At 41.0% G+C, this 27,303-nt stretch overlaps 3 protein-coding genes across 3 annotated transcripts; 1 reads left to right on the forward strand and 2 right to left on the reverse strand.

Moving 5' to 3' along the window:
- Positions 1–7,496: 7,496 nt before the first annotated feature.
- Positions 7,497–9,015, reverse strand: LOC117775437 (alpha-2A adrenergic receptor-like). The gene has a single exon (XM_034608566.1). The coding sequence runs from the start codon at positions 8,982–8,984 to the stop codon at positions 7,779–7,781; it is 1,206 nt and encodes a 401-aa protein (XP_034464457.1). The 5' UTR covers positions 8,985–9,015; the 3' UTR covers positions 7,497–7,778.
- Positions 9,016–11,385: 2,370 nt separating this feature from the next.
- On the forward strand, positions 11,386–16,401 carry smndc1 (survival motor neuron domain containing 1). The gene is made up of 6 exons (XM_034608568.1): positions 11,386–11,543; positions 11,870–11,989; positions 12,581–12,723; positions 13,405–13,566; positions 14,308–14,461; positions 15,813–16,401. The coding sequence occupies exons 2-6, from the start codon at positions 11,870–11,872 to the stop codon at positions 15,948–15,950; spliced, it is 717 nt and encodes a 238-aa protein (XP_034464459.1). The 5' UTR covers positions 11,386–11,543; the 3' UTR covers positions 15,951–16,401.
- Positions 16,402–17,165: 764 nt separating this feature from the next.
- LOC117775439 (max-interacting protein 1-like) lies at positions 17,166–26,356 on the reverse strand. Its single transcript, XM_034608567.1, has 6 exons — positions 25,984–26,356; positions 24,894–24,996; positions 24,691–24,720; positions 23,363–23,477; positions 19,373–19,544; positions 17,166–18,963 (listed from the first exon to the last, which is right to left on the reverse strand). Exons 1-6 carry the CDS (start codon positions 26,216–26,218, stop codon positions 18,800–18,802), a joined length of 819 nt encoding a protein of 272 aa, XP_034464458.1. The 5' UTR covers positions 26,219–26,356; the 3' UTR covers positions 17,166–18,799.
- Between the last annotated feature and the right edge of the window lie 947 nt (positions 26,357–27,303).

Here is a 27,303-nt window from a genome sequence, read left to right on the forward strand (position 1 = left end):
AAGAATTAAAATGAGGAAAGTGATTTGTCTCAAGTCTCAAGGAAAGGAAATTGCCTCTCCCCCTTCGCAGACCCTCAAATTAAACCTGAAATCTGAAAGTCAATCAGCGATCACCACAGATTATCTGATGTTAGCTACCAGAGGTCTTCCAGGAACAAGACATTTACATCCTGCAATGCATCAGCCCATCCCCAAAAAATGTATTAAAGTAAAACCCAGAATACTAACAAAGGAACGCCGCCTTCCTCTCAGGATTCAAGCTGTGAGCTTCTCTCTGCTCTCTTGTAATCAGCCGTGTGTTGGAAAAACCCGGTCATGCAAGGACGCCCGGGCCGGGAGCAGGAGGTCGGTAATCATGGTCCAACATTTCACAAGAACAAACACTTCAGCTCTTCGGTGACCTGGTGCAACCTATGAGAATGACATTCAGCTCTGTGCTCTCCACTGTTACTATGCCTGGTGAGACCTTTATCATAACAACACAGTGTAACAGCACACTGTGCATGAGCTGTAATCCATCTGCAGTTGTTCACGTTGTATATTACAAATGTCACTTTGGGAGGGTATTGCTGAGTCCACATCCGCGGCTGCAACCGTGTTCATTTGTCTGCTCAGGCTCTGACACTTTGCTGTGAAACCACATTCAAATTCACTAGCTCTGGAATTTGGTGTAGATCTGCACCATATTGCAAATGCTCATAAATATCTGTGCCTCAAACACACCGGATTTCTTTTCATAAAAATCTACGGATTATTCTCTGAGGAATTATTGAAGGTGTTTTATTGTGCTTGAGTAGATCTTTTTTTTTTTTTTTACATATATTCTCTTTCAAAATAAATATATGTTTCTTAAATAATTAATTATGAATATTTGGCCCAAGAGGGGCCCTGCGCCGAGCCACAAGCTGGCAGCTGGGGGAGGTGTTCCGTTCCATTCTATACCAGCACCCATTTAATTATATTTTATTCATATAAGCAGCTCATCACAATTAACAGTCCGCTAAATCACAACATACATTAAGGCACTTTACATAAGGTCAAGACCTTACTTTAAAAAACACAGTAGTTCACATAGTGAGCGAACGTGTAGAGACAGTGGAGAGAAGAAAAATACCTGCTCTCGAGGGCTTGACTCTCCTCCCTCTTTACAGTTTCCCTCCCAAAGTCACTTCCTCATTTACTTCCTCATTCCATAAAAGTTGTGTTTTGTTTATCGTCCAAATGCAAGTAGGCTGAGAGCAACACAGTAAAATAATGTTTATATAAAATATATTTGTGTCTCCCTCTCAAAAGTTGTTGCACAATCCTCACTGAGTTTAAAACATCTAGGAGGGAAACTTAACGGTCGGCCGACTAAGACAATATTTTTCAAATGTTATTTCAATGTAAAAAGATGATCCTTAGTGGTTCTTTTACCAACTTGTAAATTGTGACGGCTGTAAAAAATGTATTAAATGTTGATTGATGGAGAAACTTTTCATGTTGAATTAACAAACATTTCAGTCTGTGAACACAAGAAATTATAATATAAAGTAGCGAGAGAAAAAAAAGTCATTTTAAGGTGAGTCTGAACGATAAGAGATCCAGAGATCAACATCCAAACAAGAAATTAAAATTTTTCAGAAACAACAAACAAACAAATCAATTGAAATCATTCAGTGTCTCAAACGTTGCAGCAGAGAGGATCCTCAGTGATACAGACCTGATGTATCTGCTGCTGGAACAGATGCTGTGTGACACACTCCTCTCCACGGGGTGGCGCCACCATCAGTTCACTCCATGTTTAAAGTTAGAGAGGCGGGATCAGGTCAGAGCAGGACACGATCTGATTGGCTGAACGGAACCAGGTAGTGAGGTGTGGGTGTGATTGAAACTTTTAATTTGACAGGGAAAACCGGTTTAATGCAGCAGATCACTGAAGTAAAGTGTGGACACGGATGAGATATATACTTATAAGGTCTTATACACTACAATAAACAACATATAAGGTCTTTTGATGAATCCAAGAGTGAAGGAGACATGTTTTCCAAATGGCTCCAGACAGTTTCAGGTGAGGCTCAGTGACTGAAAGTGAAAAAAAACGTGATTGAAAGGAGATCATGTTTCCATCTGTAATAACCACCCTGAACTATTTAAAATAGACTCTGCACTTTAACCTGTTTTAAACAATTCCCTTTAAAGTGCTGACTCTGGATTTAGATGCGTGCTGTGTGTTTTAAATGTAAATCTGTATTGTTGACCCTCGTTTAGAAATTTATTCTGTGTGTCTTCAAATGTGAATTATTTGTGTATTGTTGAGCCCTGTGATAAGGAGATCTATCTATCTATCTATCTATCTATCTATCTATCTTAAAAAGAAAGTTCAATGTTTAGAAACACTGTAGTTTAGGTTAAATCCTTTGGTTTCCACCACCTTCACTCAGTCATAAACTCACTACAGACCTTTTTTTATATTCTGTGGTGTAGAATATAAGTAGCAGTTTAGTTTAGCTTCAGTGTTCATCTTTTACTTCTTCAAAAATCCACACACCAAATTGTTCCTGCTATTTAGCCACCTAGTTTCAATACAATTAAGTCAAGTTGTTTCCAGCAATATCCTGAACAAAGACCACGGACAATATCAACGACACAGTGATGGAAATATTTTTAATAAAATGTTCATCTGTCTTTTCAGCCATCAAAGGGATCCCCAGTCAACCCTCCACAATTCATATGTTTTGGAAAAGAAAATCATTTAACATAAATCTGCTGGAAAAGAGGGAAATCCCACACGGGACACCATCTGCTGACCAGTACAGGTAACAACACACCCATCGGAAGCCACGGATCAAATGTCATGCAGTGGGAGTGGTGGTCGTGCGAAGGAGAGATCATCTTTAACTGGGTAGACACTGACACTGAAAACACGACACCTCATAACTGTAAACTGATCACCAGCCTGAGACAGACCAGTCCACCATCCACGTCAATACCTGGAAATATGTGTTAAACACTTGTCGGCACACTTACACCATTTCAGTAAAATGCTCTTAGAGGTTAAACTACACCCTTAAAACAAAAATTATATTTAGAGTATATTATAATGTAATATCAGTGCACTGTAGCTCAGATTGCCTTTTTTAAATTTGATTGCATTTTAGAAATGTGGCATTAATTTTGACTCATCTTTTATTCACACATATATAAAGTATAATCTTGCATGTAAAATTGGATTCAATCTATATGCAAAATATAACTTTCGACCCCCTTTTTTTTACTACGAGTAATAACCTCATATTTTAGTCCTTCTGCCTAACATAATGCTGTCGTGTTTTCACTTTAGATAATAAGATATTGGGCCTGATGAGTCCTGTGCCCATAGCACTGCTCAGTAGGTTTTACTTGTTGTTTAAGACTCTGTCAAAAAGAAGAACAACAGACAACGTTGGCACCTTGGCAGTGGATGACAGGTGTGAACAGGAGAAGCTGAACGTCCGTAGAGACGTCACAGTTTATAATGTGATCCAGCTCATTCTGTTTGTGTGGAGGTGTGTGTTTTACTAGAAGTGTTTTCAATAGAAGGATGAGTTGTTGTCTGCTAAGGACAGATGACGCACAGTGATGGCAAACTTGATCAGGAGGTGGTGTTTACTTTGTACTTGTGTGTGTAGCAGACATTCATCCAGGAGCACAACAGTGCGATGGAGGGGTGTGATGTGCACGTACTCGTGCATGAGGAGTGGAGCAGACTAGACTGGAATTGGATACGATCAATAGCGCAGACAGGACAAGATGGCTAAGGAAGAATTATGTTGTCCAGAGCAGTGCAGAGCGTCATTTGTTACCAATGAAGATTTGCTGCAGAGCCTAGAAAGCATTGCCGTAGATGGTGCTCGGAGTTTCACAGACGGCAGCAGTATTTCTGCTTTTGATGATGAAGAGAAAGGAGGATGAGTTATTGGAGTTACAATGTACACTTTATACTTTTTAATAATCAAATGTTTACTTATTTTGACTTTGAAGCTCTCGGATCAGACGGATGAGTAAGACCCACATTTTTTGGACGATCTCAGTTCAGCTTTTTGAAACCTCCTCTTTTCTTCTTCTCTCACTCAAACACACACACTTTTACACCCAGGGGCACTTGTTGCTACAAGAAGGTTAGAGAAGTTCAGACTTGTTTTTTTATGTGTGTGAAATAAAACATTAGTGATGTTTCAATGTACTCAATATGAACAAACAAAAGAGACAGATGGAGTTCAGCCAAAAAAGCTTTTACATCCTATTTTCATGAAGGGGAATAACCCAGTCACGTCAGTTGAATTACACTGCTATATTAACTTTACATGGAATGTGCATATGACTTTCCTAATAAAATTCAATCGAATCATTTTTTTCATCAATAACTTACAAAGAAAGAGAAAGAGCATGAACGTGATTATACAAGACAGGGTTTCCTGAAGAATAAACTTCCAGTTGTTGAAACATGTAGTTATAGTGTATATAGATTTATTGGTTGAATTCCACTTCTAATCTAATCCTTTTGGCTTCCTTTAATCCAGCAGCGGCCCTGATCCCCTGGGGTCTTCTTGAGCATCTTCCAAACAAACATGTTTGTCTTTTTCTGCTGAATTCATAAAATATAAGAAGCTATTAGCTAATTTATTTTTATCCCCAACACTAATCACAGTAAATCCTTACTAAAAGACCGGAGTTTGACAACGGCCTCTAATAGGTTTGGTCTCATCAAGCAGAAAACACTGGACCTTTCAAGTCATTCAGGAAATATCCACATTTCTTAAGCTGTTTTCAGACATCAACTCTGGAAAATGTCCAGAGAAATGGGTCCAGACAATTCCAGGAGTTCCAGGAAATGTTGGAAGCAACTGATGTTTCCAGACCCTCCAGAAAAGGTCAAGAAAATGTCCGGGGTTCAGCGCAGGTCTGCAAACAGCTTTACTGATATACTGTCATTTAAAAACATATTCTGCCTCGCAAAGGTGCAGTCACATGTTTGCAATCTGTTCACTTCAGCTAGAAATACTGTAACGAAATACATTAAATACATTTGAGAATTGATGGTCAAATTAAAATGTTCCTATTGCAGATGCAACAGGGCGCAGAAGGAGAAGGGAGAGTAACAGAGTGAGATTAAATTAAACAGGCTCTTCCTGCTGCTTGCATCCTTCACGATGTCATTTGATTATCTTGCATCCGTATCAATTCAAGAGGGAGGACGTATTATCTGCCCCAGTGTACATGATGCATCGTGCTCAATCCATAATGAATGACCCGACATTCAATTAAAAACACTCAATTCATCCCGAGCTATGATTCAGACTTGTTAGTTTGGTCTGGATGCCCTCGTCTGACTGTGTCTGGGACGCTGTCTGCTCTCTTCGGTCTTTTAAGTTCTCCGGCCTCCTCAGAGAGACATGGCGGGGGCTTTGAAAAGCACTTGAGATGTAGGCGGGAGCAATTGGAAGTAAATGGAGGCGACTGAGCGGGGAGCTGTGAGAAAGTTGTAGGAACTCCAGCCAGAGGCGGCTTATAAAGCATTGTTTTATAAGCTGCGGTGTCACAGGCATAAATCATGGCGCTCTGAAGTGGCCTTTAGAGGGGAAATAAATCACTTACTCAGCAGGCAGAGAAAGTGTGTCTGACATGCTGTAAACATTATAGTAACCAGCTGTTTTTACAGTTTGTAACTCACAGTATTTACACTATCACGGAGGGAGGCGTAGAGGAGTGACAACATTTATTAAGACAATTAATTCTCTATGTCTCACTGTTAAAATTAACAAGTCGACCCTGTCTTATTGAGTTGTTTTCTGATGAATATTTGGGATTGTAATGGGTATTTTGGCATTTCAAGTCTCTATTACTTGGTGAGTGTGCGCCTAACAATATAATGAATGCATCCTGCTGCTCAAGCATAGTGACAGAGCCCAATAAGGCTGTCAGTTTTTTAATTAAACCATGTACAGAAGGCAATCGCTGCAGTTTAATCTCAGGAAACACATTGGTGTTCCATGAATCAGGGCCAAGGAGAATTATTATACTATACATGAGGTTTGTATTGCAAATATGTTATGGTAGCAACGACTACATAATGTTGCATTAATACAAAATCTATGTTAAAATGTTCCACATGAATCCTCCAGTGGCACGTTGCTGCATGTCTTCCCTCATTCTCCCTCCCCTTCTCCACAGCTCTCTTAATAATGTAAAAGAGAGAAAAGGCCCAGAAACTATGATAATTTGGTTTTTTCATTCATTCAAAGTGACAGTTTAAACAAGTTGATTCCAACTGTCAGCATCAACGCTTCAACAAAGCCTGTTAAGCTACCTTGTTCAATAAAGGTTATACAATTGCTTTATCCTGCTTTATCTGCATTCACATACCAGTAAGCCTCAAATCAGTTTGTTCGTGGGAACTCTATCAGTGGCTTCTTACTACTTGTGGTGAGTAATACACATGTTGTATTTTAGGACTCTGGGCCGTGGTTGAACCCAAACATATTTACCACAGGAATCTGAAACACCAGAGTCCCACAGAGAAAGTCATGGGAATCGTTCTGATATTCACTGTATATGTATGAGAGGTAGTGTTGGTTGGAGATGTTTGCTGAGTTAAAACAATCGTGTATTGGTCTGTGTTTGCTTTAGTTCAGGTTCACATAGTGATAGTGCTTCCAAAAGTCTATTTGTTAAAGAGGGGTTTATATAAAGGCCGGTTATAGTGCTGTGGGGACTGAAAAGGAGAAGAGACAGGGAGTGTTGATAACAAACCGAGACTAGGAACACAACACATTGATAAGCCCGTGTGGATATTAAGCTCTCTGTGTAATTTGCAGCAGCCACTCATATTTCTATGGCTGTACGATTCCTGTTTGACTCCAGGGGAGGATTTAATGACATCCTGATATGAGAGGCTATAATTCATGATAAACTGCATTCAGTATTGTTGTGCCACCGTTCACCTCCCAGGCATAATTGTCTTTTCACATAATTGTCTTGTTCTTGTGCTTGTTATGAGAAACGGAGATAGTTGATGCTGTGGGGGGGAAACGTAAATTTGAGGCACAATTTGCTTTCATGTTTTTTTTGCTATTGTTTGAACTCTTGTATAAAGATGTTTTTTTCTAATTTGCATGTATTTTCTGTTTCAATTCTCTCTTTTTCAAAATCAGCCCTTTTTAAACACTGGTGATAATTACACAGAGAGACTTTTTAAATGATGTGCAAAGATTTGGGCTATTTTCTCTCCTCTTGAAATTAAAAATACTGCTATTAGCATATAGAGTTTTTAGTCGTAATACATTTTTTTCCCATATTTGTTTAGGAAGTATTGACAATTTTATATATATATATATATATATATATATAAATCAGCATTTTTTTTCAAATGACACTATTTACTGTCTATTTAAAAAGCATTTGCCGAGTATGTAAATCAATACCAAAAGCATGGCTGAGCAGTTTAAATATAATCACAAATCACACAGACACATGTAGAAAATATATCTTGCATGTTTGTCACAGTTGTACAATGTCAAAGTCTGCAGTCACAGGTGGTCACGGTGGAATACTAGCTGTAACACAAACTGTAGATATTTGTGCATGATCTTACAAAACAAACATTTGCAGACATGAAATTACACGAAATCTTAAAACACGTTTAAAATATTAAATAAATATGTTCTAATATCTGTTTAATGTAATATTTACATTGATGGGAGAATTAATGTAGAGCATCAAAAATGCATTATATTCAAGTGCATACATACAAATCTTATTTATAAGCCTCTTCTGTCCCGTTTGCAAAGGATCTTTTTAAAAGACCTCCTGAAGTCATTATTGAATATAGTGTATATAACAGGATTTAGGGAACTATTGCAATAAGCCAACCAGAAAAACATCTTGAACAGTGTCTCTGGGACGCAGCAGGTGTCGCACAAGGCAGTGAGCGTGTATGTGAAGAAAAAGGGGAACCAGCAGAGAACGAACACTCCCATGACCACGGCCAGAACAAACGTGAAGCGCCACTCTCTGTACTGTCGTCCTTTCCACCTGCTCGCTCTCACACAGGGCGGCACCTCCGGCTTCGGAGGCGCCTCTTCTTGCGTCGCCTGAGCCACTTTGGTTGCTCTGAGACCCCTCTTCTTCTTCAGGGAACACAGGACAGTCTCATTTCCATCAGAAGAGGAGGGTTCCTCCTCTATGTCCAACCCGTTGACCTCTCCGCCGTCCCCCACCTCCACCTCGTTCCCTTCCATGTCCTTTCTCTCCATGGGGTCCAAACCGCACTTAGTGTCTCTTAAGTTTCCATTCTGGCGTTGCCTCTCACCTGGCAGTGATCTTGTTCTTTTCTTGGCAACCTGGTAGATCCTGACATACACCATGATCATGATGACGCAGGGCGCGAAGAAGGATGCAGTGCTGGAGAATATAATGTACCACTTCTCCTCATTAATTTTACATTCAGGTCTGTCCTCTTCGCCTTCGTCCTTTTTCATTGTGATAAGTGGAGGGAATGATATTATGGCCGCCAGCACCCAAACTATGAAGATTGTGCCTTTAATCCTGCGCGGCGTCCTCTTCAGGTTGTACTCAATCGCCTGAGTTACAGACCAGTATCGGTCCAGGCTGATGGTGCACAGGTGAACGATGGATGAGGTGCAGAAGAGCACGTCCAGAGCCAGATGGATTTCACACCACACCTTGCCAAAGTACCAGTAACCCATGAGTTCATTCGCCAAAGAGAACGGTATCACCGAGGTGGCAACCAGGATGTCTGCAGATGCCAGAGAGACTAAAAACAAGTTCTGAGGTGCTCTCAGGGCTCGGCTTGTTGTCACAGCAATTACTACCATGACGTTTCCAAAAACAGTCAGCAGGATGAGGATCCCCACCAGGACCGTCAGAGGCACAGAGGTCTGCAGAGTGTACGGGTGCCTGCCAGGCAAAGTCTCATTTCCACTGGTGGGGTTAAGACAACCCATCAGGATGAGCTGTGGCGATGTTGTCTGAACAGCATTCAAGAACGCAGCATCACAGTCTTTTCATTTCGCTCACTGGGAAACGTGGTTGAAAGGCATCTTTGCTTATTTCCTCTTCATCGGTGGGAAAACAAACACCAGCAGCAAAAACATTACAAGACATGTCTCTTGATATTTAAAGACAAAAAAGAAAAAACGTATAAAGAGAACTTTGATTTATTCTCCGTTTCCCACATCAAATAAATTTAAAATTGATATACTTAAAAAAATCCTCTTCCACTAACCTTATAGAATCAAATTTGGCAGTAAAGTCCCTCAGACAGTTCATGAAACAGACTCGCTGTGCTGGATCATGCAGATCTGCTGCAGCTGAAGTGAAGAGTGCGTATTTTATATGGTCCTGATCTGACGCTGCGATCTGTGGGGCTGGCTCCACTTCAGTGAGGACGGGAATGGGGCGGGGTTCAAAAACATGCTGCTGGAGATTTACAAGCAATTTGGTGTCGACTGGCAGACCTGGAAGAAAAAAAACATTGGCTGATTATGACATTAACAATATTTTCTGATTTATAGAAGTAATATCTTTTTCAACAGTCTATTCAATTACAATTGATTAACAGACTCTATATGGTTTGTAGCTTTTATTTCCTGGACCAAATGTTCACGTATGTCCTGAGAGAAAAATGACTTGAAACAATATCTGAATCTGCGGGGGAAGATCGGAGCTACTTAATATAGAGGTCAGTGACTGATGGTGTGAGAGAACAGGAGGAGGAGTGTGTTTGTGAGAATAAAAAAATCCAGCTAGACAAACATTTGAGTGAATAAAGTCAGAATTACTTGAGTTTTCTTTGACTAAACCAGGCAACTATAGGATTAAATGCAGTTGGATGACATTTATAAAGTTTTTTATTTTCCTTCCACACAACCCATTTTGATTTTCTTTTTTTCTTGAACAATCGAATTACTGTTCCCATTGCATTATAGTGTTGTTGTTCCTGTTACTTACGTGGTGTTCTCTTTCCAACATTACAAACATACATTTTGTTCTTCAAACAGTACAAACATTCGTGTTGTCAAAAGGTTGGTCTTTCTATAAAGGTTTATTTAAGGATTTGTCCTTAGTCTATTGTCTGATGGTCATACTGAAGTGCGAAGTCTTGTATGTTTTGTTTTGGCACTATGTTAATACAACATTTGCTTTTTTAAGAGAGAGGCACACCTACATGCTCTCTTGCAGGGAAACTGCACAATATTTTGTTAAGACGGATTAAAACACATATTGACTTAAACATGGATGTTGTTTAAAGAGTGAGCTGCCTGTTCAGGTGTGTTTGAATTGGCCACTGAGAGAAGATGGAAAGTTTACACTGTATTTAAAGATAGACGCCTCCACGAAGGTGAAGCCAAATTGCCCTGATCGCCCCTAGTGGCTGGCTGCAGTATAGGTGTCTGTGTTAGCAGATGCAACACGGACCAAGGTGAAGAGTCAAAATACACGTTCAATAAATGTTTCTCAAAGATAGTTTCTGTCATTTTAGGTATAGTTCATATCAGACTGAGGTTTTCTTGTAAGTTTGACTTTAATCGGTTAAGGGGGTGAAAAAGAATGATTGGCTGCTGACTCCCGATTGGTTGAGCACGTGTATTAACAAGCCCTTAATACTGCAGCTCCATCCCTGATCGCTAGACTCTGTCTCCAAATCATTTTCATCTACGCAAGATGGTATCTTTCGTATCTGGGATATTTTGGCTTCTCCATTTATCCCAAACCCTCACAATTCTTACAAACTGTTTCTTCTTATCAATGTTTTAAATACTGTTATTTTGCTCAGTCACACGCAGCATCTAGTGCACTTCTGTCCGTCCTGGGAGAAGGATCCCACTCTCTCGGGTTTCTACGTTTTTTCCCCTTGATAATACGTTTTTTTTTTGTGGTAGTTTTTCGCTTAATCTGGTTGAGGGTTCGGAACAGAGGATGTCACACGTTGTTAAACCCTATGAGACAAATTGTGATTTGTGAATATTTGATTGATTTATTTGATTGGTAGATCGTCCATCATTGTATTGAGTATATGGCATAAATTGTGAATATTATATAGCAGTTCACACACACACACACACAAACACATGAATATATTATTTGAAAGTATACAAAAGTTGGTCCTTATAGTGTAGGGTGATAACTTTCTTTATCTTTGGTTTTAGGCTATGACTGTTTTGTAAGACACTACTGCCTTTTATTTCTATTTTATGTCATTAAATTGAACTATAAGTAAATGTACGATAGTATAATGTATAATGTAATCTATTATAATCAATATAATCTGTCAGTATTGGGACGGCAGTGCCGCTGGGGGCGCTATCACGAGACGCGCCCTCTAGACCCGAGCGGGAGTTGTGGAGTCATCGCGAGAAACCGTCGCAAGCTTCCGTCTGTGTATTTGTGTTGGAGGACCGCGGCCCGACGGAGAGCGGACTGTTGTGAAGCCTTCGGAACAATAATCGAGGAGGAGATTTGAATGTTCGCAGTGTTCACAGTGAAGAAGGACTAACGCAGAGGTGAGAGCACACGGCGACACGTTGTTTGCACCTCAGCTAACGCGGAGCTAGCAGCCGTCGCACGTCACATTGGCGTCGAGGATGCGGGGCCCAGGGATGATGCTAACGTGCTAAAGCTAGCGGTGTTGTTAAAACATCCCATAACACATCTCCTGGTCACTTTGATTATCCTAAGTCTCACTTATCACCAGTTTAATACCGATTCCTCGAGTTATTCGTGGTTAGGCTGATGCTAACGGTGACAAACTTACGGCGAAACGTTTGGCTTAGCAGTCATGTGCTAACACCGCTAGCCGACGGGTAACTGTTGTTTTGTCCTCCCGCAGATGTCGGACGACCTGGTGAAACAGTTGAGCAGCTACAAAGCTCAGCTGCAGCAAGTGGAAGTGGCTCTATCCACCGATCAAGACAATGAAGATCTGCTCAAGCTCCAGAAAGACTTACAGGTTTGTGTCTTTGGGTCAATCACACATACACATCAGTAGTAGATTGTGCTATATAAGCAGAGAATCGTTCAAGTATTAATCAGTAATTAATTTTAATCCTTTGATGTCAAAATGCCAAATATCTGTTGTCTCCATATTCCTTCATGTGACTCTTATTTGTCACAGGTGAACTGTTCTGTTGTGATCAACTCTGTAGTTTATACACATAATACTTTATAGTGATTTGAATTATTTAATATTTTTAATCCTTGTAATTAAAAAAAATAAAATACGGAATGAAATATAATGTGTTTAAAGGTACACATCAGTTGATTAAGTAATTCAATTAATTACTCTTTAGAACAAATCAAGTGACTATGGTACTCAAATTCTTTGTTTTCATAGATTTGCACATATTACATATGATATTTGTTGTAAAATTCAAAGAGTGAAAAATTCTTGGATATAATTCTGAATTCCTTTCTTCAGTCTTGAATAGTCAAATTAGTATCCTCACAATGCCTTCTTTATTGGGATAATTTATTGGGGGGAAGAGTTGTCTACGCTCTCCATGTACATCTGACAATGTTTTGATTGTTCCTTTTTTTACAGGAAGTCATCGATTTGACTAAAGACCTCCTGACCGCACAGCCCAGTGATGGTGCGTCCACCACCAACGGCTCCGACACTGTCCCCGTGAAGCACAGCTGGAAAGTGGGGAACAGGTGTATGGCTCAGTGGAGTCAGGATGGACAGTGAGTATCACCAGCCTCTTCTTGTGACAATATTAACATGCTACTGCATGCCCTTTATCGCACAGAATTTGGCGCACACGTTTTATTTAGGTTATTATTAGGTTCATGTCCATCCACATTAACTGATTAAGCTGCCAAATGAATGTGTACATGTAGTTCTAGTGAGATAACCCATGTGCATACCATATCTAATTTTCCTTTTTGAAAGATTGCTATAAAAACCTATATGAAATCAATTGACATAGCAGAGCCGAGGCCTTAAGTAGATCACTTTTTGGGCTCTGTTGTGGAAATGACGACTGCGATTGTCTAGAAGGTGTTGAATTAGTTTCACCATGTAAACGTTTGCAGTAGCTTTAGCTAACTTTGCTTACAGGATGCAAAGGTAATATTTTATTGAAATAATGTTTGTTTAGCTTTGAACAAATAGCATTTTCCCTCAGTGCCCAGTGTCTGAAACTGTTAAAGAAAAATGCAAACTGTTCTTCAATTTCATGAATGATTTACCTTACATAGGAAAACAAATTTACTCTGTGGGAAATACCTATTCATATTCTTGTCACATGTGTCTCATAATGATTTATTATTAATTATTACATAGTAGTTTTTCACTTTGTATATTAAGTAGAGCTTGAGTCGTTGGCTCATACTCACCTGCTTACAGACGTGATTCTTTGGCAGGGTGTATGAGGCTGAGATTGAGGAGATAGACCGAGAGAACGGCACTGCAGCTGTTACCTTCTCTGGATACGGGAACGCCGAAGTGATCCCTCTGCAGAACCTCAAACCGGCAGAGGAGGGGAAACGTTCTGATGAGGACGGGAACATGAAGCCCAAATCAAGGTAGGAACAAAAAACACTTAACTTGTCCAATGTGCATACACACAATTCTGTGCATAAATCATTCTTATTAACATTTTAATGAAAATATATGAGCGGTCTTTAACTCCGTTTGCCTAATTAGAGACATAATTGGTAGTAATGTGTAGTGTGGTTGGTTTCCCACTCATGGGAAATTGAGCACTCCTAATTTCTGTTGTACTCCAGATTTTTAATTAGTTCACCTTTTCATGTCATGTAGGTCAAAATGTATGACTGAAATTCTAAAAAGTAATCACCAGTGAGTGGAGTTAATCAATAAACGCTCTGCTGTACCACCCTAATTAAATGGGTGAATGTAATGGAGCTAGCCGTCACTTCAAGATGGATGCACAATGAACTTGTTATAATTTTTCCCCCTTCAAGTATGTGTGTATATATATATATATATATATATATATATATATATATATATATATATATATATATATATATATATATCAAAATTAAACTTTTCTAGACCAAATACTATCCAATACATAATATTTAAACAAGAAAACACAGCAACTGTTATGAAGACTGATATAGATATACAACCCGTAGCTTTATTTTATCCTTGCTGATTGGAAATGACCTCTCCCTTGAACCACAAACATTGTACTTGCAGCAGGGCCTCTGGGGACTTTGTTTTGTTTCCCTGGTTGTGATTGTATTTGCACTTCATGGACCTGATTTAGGTATTTTCCCTGTCTCTGTTTTTTTCAGGAAAGAACAAATAGCAGAGCAGAGAGAATATAAGAAGAAGAAAGCCCAGAAGAAGGTACTGAGAATGAAGGAGTTGGAGCAGGAGAGGGAGGAGCAGAAGTCAAAGTGGCAAATGTTCAACAACAAAGCCTACTCTAAGAACAAGAAGGGACAGGTACGTTTGCTCTATATATAACCTGTAGATTTCTTGTTTCCTGCTTAATATAATGCTCTGCAACAGTGGTTTAGTAGTGAATCCCTAAAATTGGATCACATTTAAAATAACCAGACAACCAATATTGAACATTTTAAAGAGACAATTGGCAAAACAAGATACCCATCAAGTCAAGATGTCCCTCCTCAACACCAACTTGTTGAGGAGGGACAGGGGCCTAAAATTTAGGTGTTGCGTTCAGAAGGGGTTGCAGAGACATGTTAGTAGCGACACAGGTGTTCATCAAAATGCATGCTGGGTAATCTAATCTGTGCTGGTTATGTGTATTGGCCTTGTCACAACTACTTTGTTTAGAGACGCCTTAGTAAGCCGGTTTGATCATATTCCTGATATGGTGTTTACATGGAAAATTGAGAAATCTGATTATTCAAACCACTGTTACATGATGAATAAAAGTATCCCTGTTACTAATAACTGAGGGCTGTTAGCGCAGGAGTCCCTGGAGTTTAACGTTACCATGGTTACAACAACACAGCCTGTCTGCAATTTTGATTGCTGTATGGTGGCAATTGAAAATGAGGCTGCTTTGGCTTGTACTGGGCTGAACTCTATTAAATACCAAAATCGCACTGTGGATTTTGGCTGATCCACATTATTGCCAGCCATGGGAGATGAGAGCAACAACAACTATTAAACTTATCGTCCACTTTGGCCGGTGTCGAGCTGTCGCTGCCACGGCACAGAACCAGGGCGCAGTGGATGAAGATGCAAAGCCTATGGAGTATGAATAGGGCATCGTTTTACCAGCTGTGTGTCACATTGAAGCCACGCTGGCACATGTAGTCAGCACAGGTCAGAAACCAGGGTGAGGTGGTTACTTACAGAGTTCTCTGGTTTCTCAAAACTGGGATACAGGCTTATCTAAGATGCTGAAATCACGATATGATGTTTACGAGCTGTAACACAAAAACAGGAACAGAAAAATCCTCATAACAACCAGTGATACTAATGTGCACGTAAATGCATTCAATTTAAAAGGCCACTGACTATTTAATTTGGAAGTTGAGCTGTATGGTAACCAGTTTCCAGGCAGAGATCATTAGAGTTTTATTTAACCTGTAGTCATTGGGAGTCCCAGAGCCTGTACAGCGGAGATAAAAGCTATTCATAGGATCCCGCTCGATCATCAAAACCAGGAGCACCTGTTTTTTTTTTTTGTAATATACACAGTTGCATGAATCTTTCAATGATAAGAAATTTAGATATCATTTGTCTGTTGTTGCTCATTCTGTGTTAAACATGATGCTTGTACATTTAAAGCCATTAACGATGGTGTGTCTGTTTTTCGCAGGTAAAGAGGAGCATATTTGCGTCTCCAGAGAGCGTGAATGGAAAGGTCGGAGTGGGAACATGTGGTATTGCAGACAAGCCAATGACCCAGTACAACGACACGTCAAAATACAACGTCAGACATCTAATGCCCCAATGACCTCATATATTCTGTACATAAAACAACTCACTGTATACCAGCTGTGTCAGTGCTTTCCATTGTGTTTATACATGATTTAAGTTTCTCAAGTGAAGAAAACTTTTAATTGCTTGCACACCATTGTTAAAATATTGATGTAGTTTTCTTATATATTATGTAGGTACAACAACAAAAACATTTCCCTCCCCGCACTAGAACAAGGTCACGTGTTATGTAAGAACTGATTGTGGTGTTTTAGTAAAGCCAGAAACAGTTTGCTGTTTGTGTCAAGGTTCCACCGAGACTGAACTCCTGCTAAGATGTGTATAAGCCTGTGGACTGGGTGTGTACATTTGAGGTTGGATTTTCAACACTGACCAGTTCTTTGTGTGTCTAAACATTAATAATGGTGTTGTATATATATATAACAGTGAAATAAACATTGTTTTGTTTTCAGTTTTTTAAATAATTGCCTCCACCTCATTTGGACTGTTACTTTACATCACTTTTACATTGTGGTTCTGTCAAGTCCTGTAGGTGGCAGTAAAGACTTGTATCGTTTATTCTATATTCATATCATGAGCAAACTTTCTAAACATTTTGACGAAGTTATGATTATGTTTTTTTTATATGTTCTACTTCCTTAGTTCAGGATATTGAATCACCTCATCCAAGGAGCTTATGTTTTCACTCTTGTCTGTTTGGTTGGTTTGCAAGTAAGATTACGCAAAAACAAGCCAATCGATTTTCATCTTATTGAGGCGTTACACAAAGACATACCCATTAAATCTTTTTGCAGTTTCAGGATTTTTCTTATTTCTGACATTGCGAAATTTGGCGTTTTTTGCGTTTGCCATTTTCACTGAATTCTTAGTGGTTAATGAATGGATCTTGAAAATAATCTGACATTTTGGGGATTTATATCTGTGTGTGCAGCTTGATGGTTTAAAGAGGAATGTTATCGGGCCTATAAGTGGAGGTATACGCTCTACTCACATTCTAGTTGACTTTGTGAACTTCATACCCAATTGATGCTTGTAAACAACATTAGTGTGTCAATCCAGGTTTATTATCTAAATATTAACGGAGGCAAACGGAAAAAAAAGACCACAGGGATTTATGTCTGGGTTGTAGAGGTTTATTAAGATTCTGGGGACAGTCATCAGGAACTGTAACAAAGTATTAGCAGGGGACCAGCAGTGCATGTTTTGCAAAAAAGTCACCTCTGATGGCTGATTAAGCACAAGGGGAGACATTCTGGGGTGTGCTTCATCTTATTCCCTTCACAAAAGTCTTTTATCATAGTGCATTTCATAGTTTCAGGTTGGGGTGGGGTGGGGGGGGGGGACAGAAACCTGTATCAAGAACTTTGTGCAAGAGTCGTACCCATGTTAAGACACAATTTGGTGGTGATGTACTTGTAGGACTTGGATCAGGAAAATGCAGATGGTGATGGGTCATATTTTCTAATTTGTTCGTGGGTTTGAACGGGTCAGCAGTGCAATTCAACTATTAGCGGGAAGACTCCAAATTTAAAGGATTTCAACTTGTACTTTTTTCCGCTCGGATACAAAAAAAGATAACATATCAAACATTGAAGTCTAAACCAAACTGATCATTCTGTAGTGGTTACGTTGTTCATGCTACAGACATGTTTAAAAGACTCGTCAATCCAAAGCACATTACAACATGATTAGAAAGGCTACATTCAACACACATGCACCATAGCTTTTTTTGTCTTTTCATTTTTCTTACAATCATTATTACTCCTGATTATGAATAACCGACACCACTACCGGAGCAAGTGGAGAACTAGCAGACTCATTTGGTGTTGGACGGACAGAATAGTGCGCCATCAAGACAGCGGACATTGAAGATATGGCAAAACTAGATGTGTTATTGCTCGAGCCTTGTGCTTGGACAAGTGCGGGTTTAGCTTATTACTGTCTAACTGAAAAGAAACTGATTCAGCGCACAGTGGGGAAAAGGAATGTTTCATTCTTTCAACAAACTGGGGATTAATTACATGTCAAGTCATTTGGTTAACATTGGGGGGGGGGGAAAGCACTTTTTTTTTATTCAAGCATGACTAAGACCTAGCTATAGTACAATTAAATATACCAAAAAATAAATACTATAATCATATGGAAAATAAATTAGAATAACAAGGGTGGAACGACACCACCTACGAGTGTGTTTCAGTCACGAGGAGGGACGCCACATGGGTCTGTGGTGGTTGTGGGTCCTAAAGCAGAGGTTATAGAAGTGGAATAAATGTTTTGGAATGCAGACATCGAAGCCCTTGTCACTGGACTGTTCACTGACAAGTGTCATCTGGATTTTCTATCCAGAGGAGAAGGGCCATGTTTTTTTTACAAGGCAAATGGCGCAGACGTTCCCAATAATGTGTTTCTAGCTGGTACTGGGTGTTTTTTCTGTGTGTGTGCGTTGTTGCTGGTTTCAGAGGGTCAACTTGACTAAAGGTAGAGTTTCTCCTTCTCTCTACAGGATCAGTGTTGAGTGCAGGTTTGTGTAAAGGGACATTCAGGTGATTGGTTAAAGTCAACTTTGAAAATGAGGAGACATATATTGCAAGAGACGTTAAATTTGAGGCTGTTGTAGACGAGCCCCTCGGCTTTTAGAAAGGGAGACGATTTCAAACTTTTACTCTGAGTCGAACTTAAGGCTGGTTGTTGTGTTGGAGCAGATGTTTTCATTTGTCAGGTAGAGGTGGGAGGATTGAGGCTGGTTCTTCTGAAGACGAGTTAAACCTAAACTGCAAAGGAGGAGAATGGAGCTGTAGGCTGGTATTTGGAAAAAGGTGAAAGCCATAAGAGACTGCAGCTGAAGTGAATGTATAGGCTGGTGCTTCAGGCAGAGAAGGCCAGTTTTAAACTGCACGTGGAGTAGCCCTCGTCACTGGCCGAGCTCAGTCGGCTGCTGTGGTCCTCCAGGTCACTGGTACCACTGGTGCTGACACTGTCCATTTCTCCATGGGAGAACTCAGTGCTTTCCACATCCACTTCAATTTCCTCTGTTCAAATAAAAAACAAAACAGCGACATGAATACAGATGAATTATCACAATCATGTAAGTCTTGATATTTCCCCCCGCCAAGGAGGTTATGTTTTCACCCCTGTCCTCTACTTTGTTGGTTGGTTTGTTTGTTGTAAGCAAGATTACACCAAAAATTAAGCTTTCTGCAGAACTTGGTGGAAGGATGCGTTATTTGTCTATTTAATTTGGGTGCAGATCCAGATCAGGGGTTGGATCCAGTAATTGAAAAGAAATTAACATTAGGAGATAAGTCGTTTTTTGACATTTTCACTGTTTACCCAGGGAATAATTAATGGATCTGGATGGAAAAAACCAGGCAGGATGCTTGGCAGAGCTCTGTATAAAGTACAAACACTAATGATGCTGCAAAGTTTAAAGGCTCTGACCTCTGTCAGACTCGTAGTGGTCTGAGTCCATCCTCGAGCCCAGGCTGTCTGTGCGGACCCTCTCCCTCTCTCCGTGAGTCTGCAGCTGGGAGAGCTGCCTCTGCAGGTGCCTCTGCTCTCGCTCTAAGTTGTCCAGCTGGTGCTGACTCCTCCGGTCCAGCTCTTCAAGTTTCTGAAAACAGGGACGTGTAAGAGTTAGTTCTACTGTAGAAACCTGTAGCTAATCATTTACACCACTTTGACTAAACCTCTGGAGAGTATATGTGGATGACGGTGAAGTTAAGCCTGTGCACAGTAATGTGATGTTAATCTGTAGTTTTCTGCCACACCCTGATCATTCTCATCAATGATTCAACACAGAAGAAGAGTGAGTTACTGGTTGGATTCTAGAGTGATAGCTGGTGTCTCAGTGTGTGGTGGTAATAAGTGAGAGAAGACGTCATGGAGGAGGCAGGGTAATTGTTTTATATAGCAGTGAACATAAAGGTCATTCTGTGGTGCTTTTGGCAAAAATACTTATTTTTTGGGGGGGAAATCTTGTATAACTTCCTCACTTTGGACACTGATTTCAGTTCATGTGTAGTGTTGTTTAGTGGTTTTGAGTAAAGCCTGTATTTAGTGAAGCTAACAATTAAGCAAAGTCCTGCACTCGATGCAAAATGAAACTCATTAAATCATAAAGTGAGAAATGATCCAATCGTTTCACACCAATCATGACACCTGATCACACCATAAATATATAAAAAGTTCCATGCTGCCACAACAGCTTTGTAATAAAGTCATACTGCAACCCTGAAGACTGATAACCATCTGTAGAAATGACACATTAAACTGTGACACTGTGTATCTGGTACAACTCATGGTTCATTTTCTCTAATGTCTCCCATGTGGATTCACTACATTACTTAGCCATTAGGGAAATATTTGCATGATTTAACTAAAAATGTTTTAACACTTGTATAAATATGACATTAAATGTACTTACATAACAATAACATTATTGTAATTGATTTATGTTTTATCCTCTCATACCTGAATACATCCTACCTGGTTTGTGAGCAAGATTCATTTATCAAGTGTTGCTAATGTGATTTCTAAATTTCCAATAATAAAAATGCATTAAATTGACAGTTTTTTTAATGGACTCTGGTACAATGTGCAAGTGAGTGTCGCACTCGTCTGTGCTTTTTTTCTCGCTGCACAATAGATTTATTTGTTAATCTGTCTTGAACCTTCTGCGTCTCTTTTCTCTTTTACTCTACTACAACTACGCAGCCTCTGGTTCTGAAAATACAACCCAGCATTCAGAAACCACATTTCCTTGGACCTCAAACAGCCCAAGTCCAAAGTCCACAATTGACATCATAGCTATTTATCCATTATCTCCCCCACTGTGATAAACAGACTGCTGTCAAGAACGCTTTTTTATATCTCAGCCCTCAGTCATCGCTCAGCTGCTTCCCGTGACAGGGGCCTGCACAGATCGGGCCCAAGAAAGTTGAATTTTGATTTTTTTTAAAGTCTGGCCTGGATGGCAGCCATCAGGGGAGTGTGGAGTCTTGGATTCTGTGAAGCTACAGAATCATTTGAGCCTGTTTTCAGTCTCATGAAACTCTGACACACTCGGTGGTCCAGATCTGATCTGATGCTCTACAGACCCGCCGTAGAATATATTCACATTTTCCTATTGTGTGAGAGCCAATTGTCCAAATCACACTTGTCAAGAGAGATTTGTTCAAAGGGAAAGGAAAACTGAAACAACCAAACAGCATTATGTCCCAACGCTGATGCCAAAGTGCACTTTGTGCGCTGGTATACTTTGGGAAAAACCCCTGACGTCTTTGTTTCTGTACATAGTCAATGTTTCATTTAAAGCAAGGGTTGGTAATCCTGGAAATCTACAGCAGGCTGCAGCGATATGACCAAATGGTCGTGTTTATTACAGTCCTGTGAGGGCCACCGACACCGGCTTTTTTTCTTTCTTTCAGACGACTTAATTTATTGATCGGGACGTGAAGAGAATTTCAACAAATAAGATAAAAAGTGTTTCAGAAACAAATGATCAAACCTTCCTTTAACTACTTAAAGGGGACATAGCATGCAAATTCCACTTTGTTAGTGCTTCTACAGGTTAATGTGGGTATCTGGCATGTCTACCAACCCAAAAACTCTGGGGAAAAAACACTCGCGCGTTTTGTTATAGTTCCTCTAAGTCAGAAACGTCATGCTTGAGCGACACGATTGCGCTTCCTGGGTATTGTGTCGTAACAAGGAACTGGAAGTCTCCCTACATGGTCTTGGCCCCCCGCCCCCCCACACTCGTTACTTCCGGGTTTACACCGGAGGCAGCGCCGTTCCCAAGCACGCAGCCGGGCTGTTCACACGGGACGAGCATTTCTCCGCTGGTCACTCACATGTGGCATTTGTCTGGATCGTTGGGACTGGGAGGCTGCAGCAGCTGCTCGGGCGCGACCGCTCGCTCTCCCGTGCGTGAGCTGGAATTTGTGTCAGCGCCACACAGCCAACAGTGTGGAGGACTTCCGCAGTGTTCAGCGCTACTGTAACCCCCGAACCCCGACATTCAACGGGTACAACAACAAGCGGAGAAAGCAGAATCGCGGGCTGACCTTATATATACAGTCTATGGGGCTGACCAGCGCGGAGAAATGCTCGTCCCGTGTGAACAGCCAGGCGGCTGCGCGCTTGAGAACGGCGCTGCCTCGCAGCGGTCTTCCACACTGCCAGCTGTGTGGAAGACTTCCGCAGTGTTCAGCTCTGCTGTACGCCGGGTTACAGTAGTTACGCCGGGTTACAGTAGTTACGCCGGGGTACACCGGACGCGGAAGCGCCGCTGCGAGGCAGCGCAGCGCCGTTCTCCAGCACGCAGCCGCCTGGCTGTTCACACGGGACGAGCATTTCTCCGCTGGTCAGCCCCATAGACTGTATATATAAGGTCAGCCCGCGATTCTGCTTTCTCCGCTTGTTGTTGTACCCGTTGAATGTCGGGGTTCGGGGGTAAATGATGGTCTTCATAGCCCCCCCCCCTCTCTTTCTCTCTCTGTCTGTCTGCTTGTGTGCTTGTAGTGGATGGGCAGAGGGGGACATTTAATTATGTGATTGGGAAAATTAAAACTCCAGGACAACAAGGGGAATACAAAGTATGGGATGCATATTTGATCATTTATATCATATAAAATATGTAATTTATATCGTTTAAAATCATGGGGGGAGAGGGGGGAGGGGGGAGCTGGCTCATTAGCATTTAAAGGAACAGGCACTCAAAACAGGTCACTCTGTGGAGGGCTGTTTTATATGATCCTTGTGGTATTTTGACCAAAGTATGTTACAGACATTTCATTAAGACCCCAAGGAACCATATCAACTTGTGGTAAAATGGGCATGCTATGTCCCCTTTAACATGTGAAGCAAGTTAGCGGCAATTTAGCACCAAAGTGGCCTCAGTTCTGTGCTCAGCGTCCTTAGTCTTCACATTAGATGTGTAACTGAGCGAAAAACTTAGTAGAAGTAGAAGATCCAGACCTCTGTCCTCACTATCTGGCATGAACACTGTGCGTATGTTTACTAAAGAAACATCTTTTCGTCCAACAAGGGTTGAACTTGAAGATGAACAGAATTTCAAGCTTCCAATGGAGGACAAATATTGAGCTTTGTATGCAGAGCGGAGCTGCTCAGTGATCTGAGAGGCAGTGAAGTATCTTGAGGAGAAAACAGTCTTTGGGTCACCAAGATTTAGAGCTAGTAGACTTAATACAAAACAGGCTATTGACTGGTAAGGCTTATGTTTTGTATGCTGTCACTATAGCCGCTTTCAGCCATGCACTGAACTTTGGATATTATCCTGAAATGTTCCTCTGTTTTGTGCTCAAAGGAACCGCCGCACAAATCTTAATTATGTGTGTTCAGTAGACATATTATCTTTGGCTTTGTGAGCGTTAACATCACCACCCGGGTTTTGTTCGACAACCACACCTTGATATGTGCTTTGGCCTTGTTGAGCAGTCCCAGCGTGGTGTGCCGACTGCAGTCTTGTCCCAGAGGGATGAGGGACTTCAACCTCTCCAAACACAGGCGGAGATGTGCTCGTCTGGGGGAGGAGACCCAATCAAGAAGAGACATTTCTCCTTAGAAACAGCTCACATGTACATTATGGAGTCAATATTTCCTCATTATTGTCATGGTTAAGGCAATCAGCTATTTGATACGTCCACATCAAATCTAATTATGATGCCATTATTCCATCTGTTAGGAGCAATGTCATTACTTGATTTATCTATTCATCCATATTTGCTGGTTAGACACCATCTGACTCGTTCCCAGTTACACACGGATCTGTCTGGGACCAGATACAAAATCTGCCTAGGTCAGCCTGATACTGTGTTTCTGATCCTCTGAGGCCTGTGGTCAGAGGACACGCACTACCCTTTCAAATAATGGAGTAAAATGTAGGTCAAGTTGTGATGTCATCTCTCCTGCCTGTGTTGGCCTCCATTTTGTAACCCAAAAAAAATTTGAACGTGAAATAAGCTTTTCTCTTGAAGATGCCCCCTTTATTCCCCCCCTTTCATCTCTTAATCTAAGATTCTCCCGCACATGGCTGGACATCCATTTTTTGGGGGGTGGGATAAATGTGTCCTGACACATTTTACCACTCGGAGCAGAAGCTGCAGCATCCCGGAGCTAAAGAAGCAGTTGCAGTTGGATTTGCAGCTGAGAATCTCTCCGGAAGGAGCCCTGTTGTCTGGAAACAGACGGTTCCCATTTGCTGACTGGGGAAATGTCTGCAGGTCCTCCAGGAGCACACTGCTACAGAGGCTGCGCTACACCTCCCTTTTATATACCTTGCAAAATGCACAGTGCAATACAGGTGGAGAATTTCCAAGCTATTGATAAAAAAAATGCCTTTTTGAATTCTTACTGAGATAAGCTGATTTATAGTCCTGCAGTACCTTTGGTTTTGAAATGGTACGGTCAACATACTTCATTTAGGGACAAAATCTGCAAACATGGCGAAAGCTTTTGGTTTATCAGCATGAAGATTCAGGCAAACTCCCTGTGAGGCTCACTTGCTACAGCAGTTTAACATGTGGAGATCCTGTCTTTGACTTCTGCACGTGCGCTTTGTGAAACTGTCACGTAACAAAAAACGATCCATAGACAGAAGTAGAAATCTCCTGATGCCCTGGTCACAACATTTCACTATCTTCATCTTCCTATTTCACGCCCTTAATATTCCTCAGTGTTACTGTTTTGATCACAAACATGCACACAAACCACCTCCTCAACCCTGTTTTACTCACCTATTTTTTTCCAGTTCGTTGTGCGCTGACCTGTAGAAATCATAAATATATAAACAAAACTGTTATACAAGTGTCAGTCATGCAAAACAGCTTACAAATGTATCATAGATTAGATCAGATTTAAAAGGCCTGTTGTCACATAAACACAGCATAAATTAACGCAAACATCTAGTGTATTTCATTCTGAGACCTTTTTAACCTACCTATTGAGAATATTGTCCAATTTCCTGTTTTTGAATTTGCGTTGTTTCTGTTGATGCGCGCTCTGGGTTGCAGGGTATATGGAGGCGTAGCCGTGCTCACACTCTGGTGATGAAACAGATTCAGAGGATTATACATGTAAATATTGTACAGTTACAAAAATAGGCTCATGAACACTTGGATTTGCATGTTGGATTTGACCTAATTTGGCCGGATGTAATCATTACACCGTAATATGGGATGTGTAGCAGCACAAACATGGAACTAAACGAAAAGAACAATTACATTGTGTACAGCAGTGGCCTTGTAAGAATATTCTCTCACTTCCCTTTTTTTTATCTACACTGTGGTTACTGTTGCCTACATTTCCCATGAACCATTCCTCCCAGTAACATGCGACGTTAGACTTGAAGTCGCGTCTGATTGGCTGAGTGCGGTGACTCCGTATCCCGACCAATGAGAGCCTCCCAATTTGTTCCATGTGGAAACCATGTGAACAACACACACAAGGAAGCAGGTGCTGCCTCGGATAAAGAGCTGCTGGGCTCTGAATTAAAACATTTGCAGATTCAATTAAAACGTGAATCGCAGCGTTGGGATGCAACGGGAATAATAAAGTGGATGCGAGTTGTGTTTTATTTGGGAAAAACGCGATATTCTCCGGGATCGGACGTGAGGGAGATTAAATGGGACGTTCGGGGTCTGAAACTATAAATGTTCGCGTGTATTAACTTGAACGTGCACGTGTGTGATGATGCATTAAAACAATAGGAATGATTGAGTTCATGATCAGAGCAGTTTCAACGAAGGGGATCATTTAGCTGGAGGCGATTATTAGTGTGTCTGGTGCTGCGGCTCCTCCAATGAAACAGACACAGGCTATTTCCTGACTTCTTATTAAATGTTAATACAAAGTGAGTGTCGGGAGGATGGTGCTGGGTATGTGCAGTGACAGGGTGAATTATCTCTGGCTTTCTGATCGGGGCCACTTCGTGCGTCCGCTGCGCGTCTTTTGTCGCCTCTATTGTTGTCTGCCCGGCGCATTAAAACACAAACACACACACACACACACGTTTATTCCTCTTTACTTACTTCCGTTGCTCTTCTCCACGTTTTCTATGTAATCGGCCGCATCCAGCAGCACCTGCACGTTCCTCATAAAAGTGCCGATCTGGTCCATTGCGGAACATTTGGAGTAGAGGACGTCGCTCAGGGAACAGTCGGACATCATCTCCCCGAAATCCTGCGGGTCCACGGACGCGTCGGACTCGGACAGCAGCTCCTCTGCGGGTTTCAGCTCGCTGTGCTGCCGCATGTACTTCACCATTTTTTCTACTTTAGAACCTTTTGTTTTTTCCGGGCTTTGTTTCCCTGGGAGTCTGCACAGCCCCTCGTCCCCTCTGTGCGCTCGGCGGATGACTGAATGGAACCAGGCTGGATGGAATTGCAGTCCTTAGCCTCAGCCACTTGCCCTACTTGGTGGATAATCCCTCCCACTAACGCATGCACATTGCATTCATTGTCAACCCGTGCCACAATAAATCCTCATTATCAATACAGCGAGGAGAACAAATACTCACTCATGCCCAGGGACGTGCAGAGTTATACTGCAAGTTTACTTCTGTAACATGGCTGCTTCATTTTAGTATTAATAAACCGGATGAATAAGATCTCATAGGCTGCACAGTTAATGTCTGAGTTTGTGTGAATAAACTTAAAAAGTGACATATCAGGGACATGCTGACGTGATGCATGTTTTCATTTGTAACCAGGCTGCTTTATTTCACTCTTATACACTGGACAAACAAGTGCTGCCTCTTAAATGCAGAATACACTGTCTGAGTTTATGTGATTGGACTTTAAAACAATTGGAGGTGAATATCAGGTCTAATCATTAGTTTAACCTGGATATCAGGGACATGCTGGAATAACGCATGTTTTTCTTTTGTAACCGGGCTGCTTTATTTCAGTTTTAATAAACTAAATGTTGAAGATCTGCCTCTCATGTGCAGGCTGCACAGTTGATATCTGAGACCTTAAAGGTGAAAAAGCATCAAGACCAATTGGAAATATATATCTGGTCTAATCAATCAATAAACCTGGATATCAGGGACATGCTGGAATAATGCATGTTCTCTTCTGTAACCTGGCTGTTTTATTTCAGTTTGATAATCTGAATCTAGATCTGCCTCTCATGTGCAGGCTGCACAGTTGATATCTGGGTTTTATTGGAGTAGACTTTAAAAGTGACTGCATGGAAGTAAATATCAGGTCTCATCATGCAGATATAATGCAGCATGTTTTCTTTTGTAACCAGGCTGCTTTATTTCAGTTTCAATACACTTGGTATCGAGGCGCTGTCTGTCCTATGCAGGCTACACAGTTCATGTCTGAGACTTTAGCAGTGAACAA

The sequence above is a fragment of the Hippoglossus hippoglossus genome, chromosome 15 (genome assembly GCF_009819705.1).
Source record: "Hippoglossus hippoglossus isolate fHipHip1 chromosome 15, fHipHip1.pri, whole genome shotgun sequence".
Taxonomy (NCBI): domain Eukaryota; kingdom Metazoa; phylum Chordata; class Actinopteri; order Pleuronectiformes; family Pleuronectidae; genus Hippoglossus; species Hippoglossus hippoglossus.

Excerpts from the sequence above, each read along its gene's own strand:
- LOC117775437 (XM_034608566.1), bottom strand. The coding sequence starts at position 8,984 with ATGGGTTGTCTTAACCCCACCAGTGGAAATGAGACTTTGCCTGGCAGG.
- smndc1 (XM_034608568.1), top strand. The coding sequence starts at position 11,870 with ATGTCGGACGACCTGGTGAAACAGTTGAGCAGCTACAAAGCTCAGCTG. Across the intron at positions 13,567-14,307 it reads AACATGAAGCCCAAATCAAG|GAAAGAACAAATAGCAGAGC; the intron begins GTAGGAACAAAA and ends TGTTTTTTTCAG. Across the intron at positions 14,462-15,812 it reads CTAAGAACAAGAAGGGACAG|GTAAAGAGGAGCATATTTGC; the intron begins GTACGTTTGCTC and ends TGTTTTTCGCAG.
- LOC117775439 (XM_034608567.1), bottom strand. The coding sequence starts at position 26,218 with ATGGTGAAGTACATGCGGCAGCACAGCGAGCTGAAACCCGCAGAGGAG. Across the intron at positions 24,721-24,893 it reads TTGGACAATATTCTCAATAG|GTCAGCGCACAACGAACTGG; the intron begins GTAGGTTAAAAA and ends TGATTTCTACAG. Across the intron at positions 19,545-23,362 it reads AGGCCAAAGCACATATCAAG|AAACTTGAAGAGCTGGACCG; the intron begins GTGTGGTTGTCG and ends CCCTGTTTTCAG.